General features: G+C 32.0%; 1 protein-coding gene across 5 annotated transcripts in view; it reads left to right on the forward strand.

Moving 5' to 3' along the window:
- Positions 1-10,307, forward strand: part of PIK3CA (phosphatidylinositol-4,5-bisphosphate 3-kinase catalytic subunit alpha) — a 92,836-nt gene that overhangs the window by 73,598 nt on the left and 8,931 nt on the right. For 4 of the 5 annotated variants that reach the window (XM_086395087.1, XM_086395102.1, XM_086395113.1 and 1 more), the window contains 10 exons: positions 14-95; positions 855-1,019; positions 1,236-1,339; positions 2,353-2,524; positions 4,223-4,329; positions 4,856-4,977; positions 5,809-5,887; positions 8,853-9,023; positions 9,610-9,727; positions 9,833-9,984. In XM_086395087.1, the coding sequence (XP_086251213.1) occupies positions 14-95; positions 855-1,019; positions 1,236-1,339; positions 2,353-2,524; positions 4,223-4,329; positions 4,856-4,977; positions 5,809-5,887; positions 8,853-9,023; positions 9,610-9,727; positions 9,833-9,984 (1,272 nt within the window). Of the gene's footprint in view, positions 1-13; positions 96-854; positions 1,020-1,235; positions 1,340-2,352; positions 2,525-4,222; positions 4,330-4,855; positions 4,978-5,808; positions 5,888-8,852; positions 9,029-9,609; positions 9,728-9,832; positions 9,985-10,307 lie in introns of those variants that run through there. The other variant, XM_086395124.1, reaches the window with a different exon arrangement.

Here is a 10,307-nt window from a genome sequence, read left to right on the forward strand (position 1 = left end):
CTTTTCCACATAGACACTATTGTGTAACTATCCCCGAAATTCTACCCAAATTGCTTCTGTCTGTTAAGTGGAACTCTAGAGATGAAGTAGCTCAGGTAAATGCATGTTTGAAATTACTGAATAACTGTTGCACAAATTTGGTATGTCGTTCAAATTGTTTTCTCTCAGAAAATCTGTATAAGTGTAAGAGATGAAATAGACTGTGTTTTAAATTAATTAATAATGATAATACAGATGGTCCTCAACTTACCATAGTTCAACTTAAGATTTTTTGACTTCACAGTAGTGAGAAAGTGATATGCATTCAGTGGAAACTATTTCAAATTTTGTATTTTGATCTTTCCTCAGGTTAGCAATATGTGGTAAAATAGTCTCTCCTGATACTGGGCAGCAGTAGTGAGCCACAGCTTCAGGCAGCCAGGTGATCCTGAGGGTAAACAACCAGTATCCTTATGACTAGTCGGTACCCATACAGCCGTAATAAAATAGGCTTTGTGTTAGATGGTTTTGCCCAACTGTGGGTTAATATAAGTGTTCTGAGAATGTTTAAGGTAGTCTGAGTTAAGCTATGATGTTCAGTAGATTATGTGCTAAATGCATTGAGCTATTTTCAACATATGATAAGCTTATCAAGACATGAGCCCATTGTAAGTCAAGGAAGATCTGTGTAGTAAAGAAAAATACCGTTTACGTAACTTTCACTGAAAAAATTAATTAGAATTAAACATTTTAAGCACTGAATTCATCAGGGGGGCTTTTATCTAATTTTACAGTGAGAAATTAAGACAATGTCTTAGAGGGTTCATTCACAACTATTTTTGCTTTTTAAATATAATTTATTATCTCATACACAGATGTACTGCTTGGTAAAAGATTGGCCTCCAATCAAGCCTGAACAGGCTATGGAGCTTCTGGACTGCAATTACCCAGATCCTATGGTTCGAGGTTTTGCTGTTCGGTGCTTAGAAAAATATTTAACAGATGACAAACTTTCTCAGTACCTAATTCAGCTAGTACAGGTAAAATAATGTAAAATATAAAAATAATGTTTTATTTTAAATCCATGCAATTTGCAAAAAATGCTGTATTAGCTGGTTTTATACTTTTGTAAAAATCAGTTTTATCATCAAGAGTATCTATTTTCTTCCTAAAAATTTTTTTCTTTAAATTCAGCAATGAAGAAACTTACACTGATTGATGTAGCTTTGTTTTTATGTATGTTTTTACTGACATAGGTACTAAAATATGAACAGTATTTGGATAACCTGCTTGTGAGATTTTTACTCAAAAAAGCGTTAACTAATCAAAGGATCGGTCACTTTTTCTTTTGGCATTTAAAGTAAGTCAAATTATTTTTCCATTTAATTCTTTATATAAATATCACTTATTCTAATGTATAATGTATACATGTATTAATGTATACTTCTGTATTACTTATCTACTATTGTTTTTGTTTATCCAGAAGAGTTTTCTATACTGAAAGTATATTGTACCATGAACTTTCTCAGCTTTTTCTCTTTAACATTAAATAAGCAGTAAAATTAAAACTAAATTTTATACAGGAATGAGAGCTGAAATATTTTTAAAGACTTTGATTCTACTTTAAGAAAAGTAAAGTTTGCCATGTCTAGATTAATGTTACAATTGATTTCACTGTATGTGTGGGTTAAGATATTCCTTAACCACCCCCCCAAAAAAATCTTCCCTTGGAATTCAGAACAATAATGATGAAACCTTACTAGAAAATAAGATAATTAAGAACAAAAATATTTTACAGAATTGATATATCTAATACACAAAGTTAGAGGTCATAAACCATGCACGTTTTTATAAATTCAGAAACAGGTTTATAATTAACATGTTTTTTTTTTTTTAATATTAAATCAAAAATTGAATCTGGAAGCTAGGTTTAAAATAACTTAAATTCAAGCATAGTACAGAAAAGGGACATATATGTCAAGAAGAGTTAAATAGTGTTCACTGAGCTCTTCATTCCCTCCCTGTTCGTTTTATTATTTTTCTGCCTGATTTCCTTTTTTCATGTTTATATATTTTGTGCTAAGACTAGTAAATGAAAGGTAGTTGAAATAAACCTAAAATTCTAGATTTTTAAAAATTTATATTTTCAGGAACTACCTGAAACTCTTTAATTGTTTTGCTCCTAAATGATAGGCTTTATAATTAGTTAGTATGATTATATAACATTTTTTGAATTTAGAAAATGGGTTTTCTTATTTTCCTACAGAAGGTTCTGTATATACTCATTTAAGTTCTCTCTCTCCCTCCCTCTCTGCCTCTTTCCCTCCCTCCCTTCCTCTCTTGCTCTCTCGTTGGCTTGCACTGGTCTTCTAGATCTGAGATGCACAATAAAACAGTTAGTCAGAGGTTTGGCCTGCTTTTGGAGTCCTATTGCCGTGCATGTGGGATGTATCTGAAGCACCTTAATAGGCAAGTTGAGGCTATGGAAAAGCTCATTAACTTGACTGACATTCTCAAACAAGAGAAGAAGGATGAAACACAAAAGGTATGTGACTCTTTAGTGTGTTTTTGAGACTCCTTCATTGCAGTAGAGCAGGGTTATTTGAGAGCCCATTATATATGCCTTAGAATTAGGCAGTTTAAGATTTTGATCCAAGCAATATAATGTTAGACACATTAGTCTCTTGAGATTTGTTTTTCCTCATCTATAAAATGGGACTAATACACTCCTCATAGGGTTGATGTGAGAATTAAACCAGATATACAAAGTACCTATCATAGTCCCTAGAACATGGAAGGTGCCCAGTAAATATTAGTTCCTTTCTCTTTACATTCCTTTCTCTTTTATATAGCCCTTTTTAATATTCTTTTCCATTATGGTTTATCACAACATACTGAATATAGTTCCCCATGCAATACATTAGGACCTTGTTGTTTAGCCCTAAGTGTTGAAATTGATTTTTCCTTACTCTGTGTCATTTCTTTTCCATTAGTAATGACCCTGAAAATGAGCAAAAAGAAATTTAGTTTCTGTATTTCTAAGTTTAAAGTGGACTCAGTCACACAGTGAATAGTTCACACATTCAAGTCATCTGCAGTTATATAAAGGTTTCTCATAACTTTTCCTTCTCCTTATCTATTTTTCAGTCTAACACAACCTACAGTAAAAAGTGAGATTATTCCTCACTTCTAGTGAATGAAAAAAAGAACATTCCAGTTTATTAGGCAGTCCCCAAAGGACAATGTAAATTAGTAGTAGTGAATAAATTTTTTCAACATCATCACCAATATTGCTTGAAAAGAAACAACTTTAAAAGAAAGTTCGTGTATTAATCTAAATATCAGTATGTAACTGAGTTGATTTTATTGCAGTTGTAGTATGTAAGTTCAAATATAGGTTATTAGAAAATAATTGTACTGATTCTACTGCTGGAATTGTGAGTGAGAGGAAATTAGACTACTTTGAAATAATAAAATTTATTATATTGTAACTAAGGTAAGAAAAAAGAAATTAGATATTAAATTTGTAATTTTAAGTATTCTTCTAAACTGAAGTTTTCATATTGATTGGTTGGCTGTGATAAAGTAGACTAAAAAAGTGATTTTAAAAGGATGTTTCTTTCCAGCTATGTACTAGAACTTAGTAGCATGAGACTTTTCCCAGCAATCCCCTAGACCTTCTTTACTGAACAAAGAATGTGGTGTTTTCTGAAAAGCTTAAAAGTCAGACTATTAAGCTAAGCTAACATGATGTCTCCATAGTTTTTCCTCTAGAAGAAAGATCTGCAGACTTTTTCTTTAAAAATCAGATAGTAAATATTTTAGACTTGGCAGGCCACACAGTCTGTTTTAACTACTCAACTCTGCTATTCTAGTGTAAAAGCAACTATCAAAACGAATAGATGTGACTGTGTTCCAATGCAGTGTGACTTAGAAAAACCAGCGGCTAACTTACAAGCCATAGTTGACCGTGCTTTGATCTAGAGCCAAAACATAGCCTCTGTCAGGATACAGGACCTTCTTACAGGAAGGTACACAGTACTGTAACTCTCACCTCTCTGCCTGAGTTGTGCTGCTCTGTGTTATAGAGTGTTATAGAGACCCTTCTAGTTAGAATGCAGCCAGTCCAGGATATGGATTCAAAAATTACACACTGATGAGGTTCCAATGCGTAAAAGATACTAGCAGTTAGTTTTACCTTTTATCAAGTCAATTTCTAACCATGATTATGCTTATCTATCAGGTACAGATGAAGTTTTTAGTTGAGCAAATGCGGCGACCAGATTTCATGGATGCTCTCCAGGGCTTTCTGTCTCCTCTAAACCCTGCTCATCAGCTGGGAAATCTCAGGTAAGGAACTTTATTGGCAGTTTTATTGATATATTTAAACACATACTTTCTCTGAAGAAAATCTTGAAAAAAGTCAAAATGTCCATAATAATTGTATTCAATAATATATGCATCTCTTTCCTTTTCCTACCCTGTAAAACAAGAGTAATAATATTTTCTTAAGTTCGGAACTGCATTTATTCAGAATGAGTTTTTACTGCTTTAACAATAGAATTTAAAACTTACTATGGCCAGAATTTGTGATATCATTGGATAAGAAACAGAATGTAATATCTGTAAAACTAATGATTATATACCTATATTTGTGGAAAATACATATTCTATGTAGAAGAAGTTTTTAAGCTTTTTGTTATGTATTTTTTCTTTATATGCCCTTAGAAATTATTTCATACGTAAAACTGAGGAGAAAGTTTAAAATTGCTATAACAGTTCAAAAAGCTATATAGTGTATGTATTTTGAAATAAATTGAGACTATAAAGAATAACAAAGCTAAGGTTCCAAGTAAAATTTTCAACTCTGTTAAAGGCTTGAAGAGTGTCGAATTATGTCTTCTGCAAAAAGGCCACTGTGGTTGAATTGGGAGAACCCAGACATCATGTCAGAATTACTCTTTCAGAACAATGAGATCATCTTTAAAAATGGGGATGGTAAGAGTATTAATGGACTTATGATACATGAACTTAGCTATATTTTTATACACAGGATATTTATGAACCATGAAGATTATTGAAAGCCATTTAAGGAATATGCATGTGGTAAAATATGTGATATTAAGCAGATGTCATAACCTTTAGAATATGTATTTATAATTCTTGAAATGAAAAGATGTATTCGGTTTAGAATCAGAAGGCCTGAAAATCATTTTGCTTAAATGTATATCCATTCACTCCATAAATATTTGACATGCTAGGCCCTGAGGTTGTAAGAATACACAAAACGGAATCCATGCCTTCTTAGAGTTTATAGTCTAGCAGGGAAAAGAGAGACGTTGAACAAATAACTACAGAAACAAAACTACAACCTGGTAGATATAGTCTGCTAAGGAGTCATAAAAGAAGGTCCTAATTCATTTGGAGAATAGGCTGTGGGGGAATATATTTTTATATCCTATATTCTGTATACATTTGAAATGTATCATGGATAGGTTTCCATTAGGAAATGACCTTTCAGCTCTGAATTCTGTTAATTCAAATATTTTAATATAAACATATTCAAATTTAAGGATTCAGAAAAATAAGTAACTTATATATTTTAATTTTTTTGTGAAATGCGTGCCCACTTATCCTACATTGTTATACAGATGTGTTTATGTAGATACTTTAGAAATGGGTTAAAAACTCAGATTATTGCTTCTACAGATTATTTTGAAGAGCAAATATAATTCTATATATTTTCTGTTTAAAAACATTGTGATGATGTGATACTCAAATTTGTGCTTGTGGCATTAAGTGGTGCTGTACATATTATTTGAATTTCAGATTTACGGCAAGATATGCTAACCCTTCAGATTATTCGCATTATGGAAAATATCTGGCAAAATCAAGGTCTTGATCTTCGGTAGGTAACCAGTAAGGCGACATGTATGTTGTAAGTTATCCTGAAAAGGTAAACCATTAGTAAATATTAATTGTAAGCTATATATTAATTAGAAAGAATATAGTCATATATCTATAAATAAATGTATAGAGTAATAACTAACACTAGTGGAGTACACTGAGGTACTTTCCATTTGTCCTCTTCTTCCTTGGCTCAGAATGGCTAATGAGATTCAGCTAAGTTAGAAGAACTGTCTCTCATAAGCTGGTAAAGACTGCAGTTGCCTCCATACTGTCACTAACAGTCTTCCCTTGGTATCTGCTGTGGATTGGTTCCCGGACGCCTGCTGATTCCAGAGTCCATAGATGCTCAAGTCCCTATATAAAATAGCATAGTATTTGCATAAAAGCTATGCACATCCTCCTGTATACTTTGTCAGTTCTAGATTACTTACAATACCTAGTATCATTAAAGGCTGTGTAAATAGTTGCCTGTGTGTAGCAAATTCAAGTTCTGCTTTTTGGAACTTTCTGGATTTTCTCCCAAATATTTTCCATCTGCAGTTCGCTGAAGCCAAGTATCCAGAACCCACAGTTGTGGAGGGCCACCTGTATTTAGGAACAGGGCATAGGAGACATGAGACACAAAAGGCCCCAGTTTTCATTCAGAAGTTAAGAATTTAAAAGAAAGTTTCTTTCTTGATATTAATTTCCTAATTCTAAAACTTTATAAACTCTTTAATCTTGAGTCAAATTGCAAATTAGTGACTGTGCAAAAAAGCATCTGAATTTAAGCGAGCTATATTATTGAAAAGTAGATGAATCTTTGGAAAGTTATTATGTCTTTTAACTTAAGTAAATTTAAAGTTTAATTTTTTAATAATAAGCCTTATAGGATTATGTAACCCTTTAGAAAATCCTTATTGGATTATGTAACCCATTATGTAACTATGAGCATGTTCAATAATAATAATAAAATTAAAATAAGGAAAAATGGTCAGGAGTACCACCTTAAGAAATTCCTGTATTTACCAGAACAGATAGAAGGAAAGATCACAGAAGAAAAATGATCAAAAGGGTAGGAAGACCAGAGTAAGTAATTCACAGATCCCAGACGAGGGGAGAGAATTACAAACAATTTACAGTATCAGTTGCTTCAGGAGTTTAAGAACATAAGGACTATGAAAAAGCCTTTGGATTTGATGATTCATGGTTAGTTTTAAGAAGAGTCAGTAAAATGGTAGGCACAGAAATTAGGCTACAAGGAATTAAGTGAGAAAGTGAAAATAAGTTAAACTCTTTTAGGAATTTAAGAAGTAAAGGAAAGATGGAAAGTAGCCTATGAGAACAACAGAACAAGAAAAAACATACTTTAGTACTTATGTGACAGCATATTAGATACTTTTTTCATTGTCTCTGTAAATCCTCACATCTCTGTGCTTGAGACTACATGTCCTTTTTTATATTCTATGTGGTGAATGGGAAGTATCCCTAAAGCACTTCTGCTTCACATCAAAGTATGCTTACATCAAGGAAAAAGCATTGGTTGGTTATTTGAGCTGTGAGCTAAACTAACTGCTTTTATCCTGGAACATCATTTTGACTTAAAGAACAACTAATAGAATGTGGTTATTCAGACATGGATGATTGGCAGACATTTTCTTGAACATGAACAATTTCTTGAGTGTGAACAATATGAGACTCTTCAGAGAAAACAACTGACAGCATTTGTTGTCAAGGATCAAATTTGAGCTTTCAAGCAAAAATTAGAGTTTTGAGGACCTTGTATCTACTGCTGTGAGCTTCCCCCAAATTAAAGATTTTTCTGATGAGATCAGTGACAATGTTAGCAACTGTGATTTTTTTTTTCAGTTGATATAATAAAAAAAAGTACCATAATTTGAAAGACCTCCATATCTGAGTGAACTAATATCTTCCAAATGACCAATGTAGGATATTATTAAGTCATGTATGGGTAAAAGTTCCATTCAGAGGCAAGATGAACAAATGGGTGGGTCTTCATGTTACAGAGTATGAAAAGTATACTGGTACGGTTTCACTTTCCATACTGCAACTTGAGAAACTATCACTTATCAAGTTTTAAAACAGTGTAAAAGAAAAATTATCTGAAAAGACTACTACGATACTCCTTTTTCCAACTACATACCTGTGTGAAGCCAGATTTTCTTCATATGCTTCAGTTAAAACTTTGCATAAGATTGAATACAAACGCATACATGAGAAGCCACCTCAGTGCTATTAAGCCAGACATTAAAGAAATTTGAAAAAATGAGAAACAGTATCACTCTTCTAAGGGTTTTTTGTTTTGGTTTTTAAGGTTTTTCTTTTGTAAAAGTATTTTTATGTAAAGAAATATAAATATTACTTTAGATGAATTAACAAATATTGAAATTTTTAAATTTTAATTTCTAGTGTCAGTAGATATAACCCACATAAATAAAAGCTCTTTTGTATCCTTGATGATTTTTAAGAGTTCAAAGGAGTCCTGAAACTAAAAACTTAAGAACTGATACCTTAAGGTATCATTTATATGTCCATTAAACATCTTTAAGTTCACCCATATTTTTAAAGTCATAAATGTTTATAAACTTTGAGTTGCCACACTGATCTTCATGCTTTTCTTAAGTACAGTTAAATGCTTTCACAGTTGAAGGTTACAGTAAATGATGGCAGATAATTTGAGGATTTTTTTAGGAATGTTTGTCATTCTGTAATAAAAGAAAATTAAAACTAGATTAAAGGAGTAAGGGTCCCACTTGATAAATTTGCACATAGAATATTCCTTTATTAGCCCATTAAAATACTTGCTATTTGGGGGAGCACCCTTCTATTTGCTAGATGGAATGCCACTTGATTCATGAATCTCCTAATGAAGCCAATTAGATCTTCACATTAAAAAAAAAAAAAAGATATTTGCTGTTTTAAAATCTCATCAACTAATTGCAAATATCTTGATCCTTTTTCAGAATGTTACCTTATGGATGTCTGTCAATCGGTGACTGTGTGGGACTTATCGAGGTGGTGAGAAATTCTCACACTATAATGCAGATTCAGTGTAAAGGAGGCCTGAAAGGTGCACTGCAGTTCAACAGCCACACACTCCATCAGTGGCTCAAAGACAAGAACAAGGGGGAAATGTGAGTTTATTATCCTTTTCTTCTATGTTAATCTAAGTTTTCAATAGATAAATTTTTTAATGGTGGTATATATTTCGAGTTAGACCAGAAGAAAAAATTGTATCTACTTTGGAAAAAGATGTGTTCAGCCTTTGAAATGTTTGAGGTTACTGCATTTAAATGATCAGAATTGTTTATAATTTGGTGAAATCCAAGAATCTAAAATCTGTTTTTCTTAATGCTTATTCTTTTTTTAGAAGTTAATGTTAAATTAACATTAAATTAATAAAAATGAAAATGAAAAATTTTACTCCCAATTCATTGTTAAAATGATTCAAAAATTTTATTTTAATGACACACTAAGTATTTTTTCACTATAAGAATTATGCTTTGGTCAGAGAATATTTAGAATTTTTCTTAGAAACCTTTGATAACTTCAGAATCCTAAAGTTCATCAGATTTTTTAACATAATTACTTCCTTCCCCTATGTCAGTGATTGTTTTCATTGTTTTAATACAGACTTCACTAGAGACTCTGCCCATGTTTTCCCAGTTTGGACTGGATCATTCTGTACTTCCATACTAACGCATGCTTATTTCCTTGTAGATATGATGCAGCCATCGATTTGTTTACACGATCATGTGCTGGATATTGTGTTGCCACCTTCATTTTGGGAATTGGAGATCGTCACAATAGTAATATCATGGTTAAAGATGATGGACAAGTAATAGCTTCCTCTTTTTAAATATGTTGACATTCTTAAATTTACTAATTTGGAACATTGTATTTCTGCATTTGTCAAACTAACATAATTTCTTATTTTTGGAAGCTGTTTCATATAGATTTTGGACACTTTTTGGATCACAAGAAGAAAAAATTTGGTTATAAACGAGAGCGCGTGCCGTTTGTTTTGACACAAGATTTCTTAATAGTGATTAGTAAAGGAGCCCAAGAATGCACAAAGACAAGAGAATTTGAGAGGTAAGCTGAAGAAATCAAAAGCACATGCTAAAGAATTCTTGCTAATATGCAATTGATATTTTTCAAGCAATTTAAAATAATATATGTTATGTTAACATTGTAGCATAAACTGAATATTTCATGTGTTTATTGTGTAATGCTGTGAAAGAAATGGAAAGAAAAACCAGTTTAACTTATTGAATTAGTTAAGGCCTAAAAAGAAAGTGATCTTTAGACTTCTTCGGACAGTAAAAGTTTTTCTTTACTGCTGTTTAAAAATTGGAGTCCACCTTCTCTGTATTAACGAATCATGTATAGTGTGCTACATACAATACTTTTTTAGT

Source organism: Bos grunniens, chromosome 1 (assembly GCF_055505025.1).
Source record: "Bos grunniens cultivar Pamir isolate PY7600 chromosome 1, Bosgru_T2T1.0, whole genome shotgun sequence".
Lineage (NCBI taxonomy): Eukaryota > Metazoa > Chordata > Mammalia > Artiodactyla > Bovidae > Bos > Bos grunniens.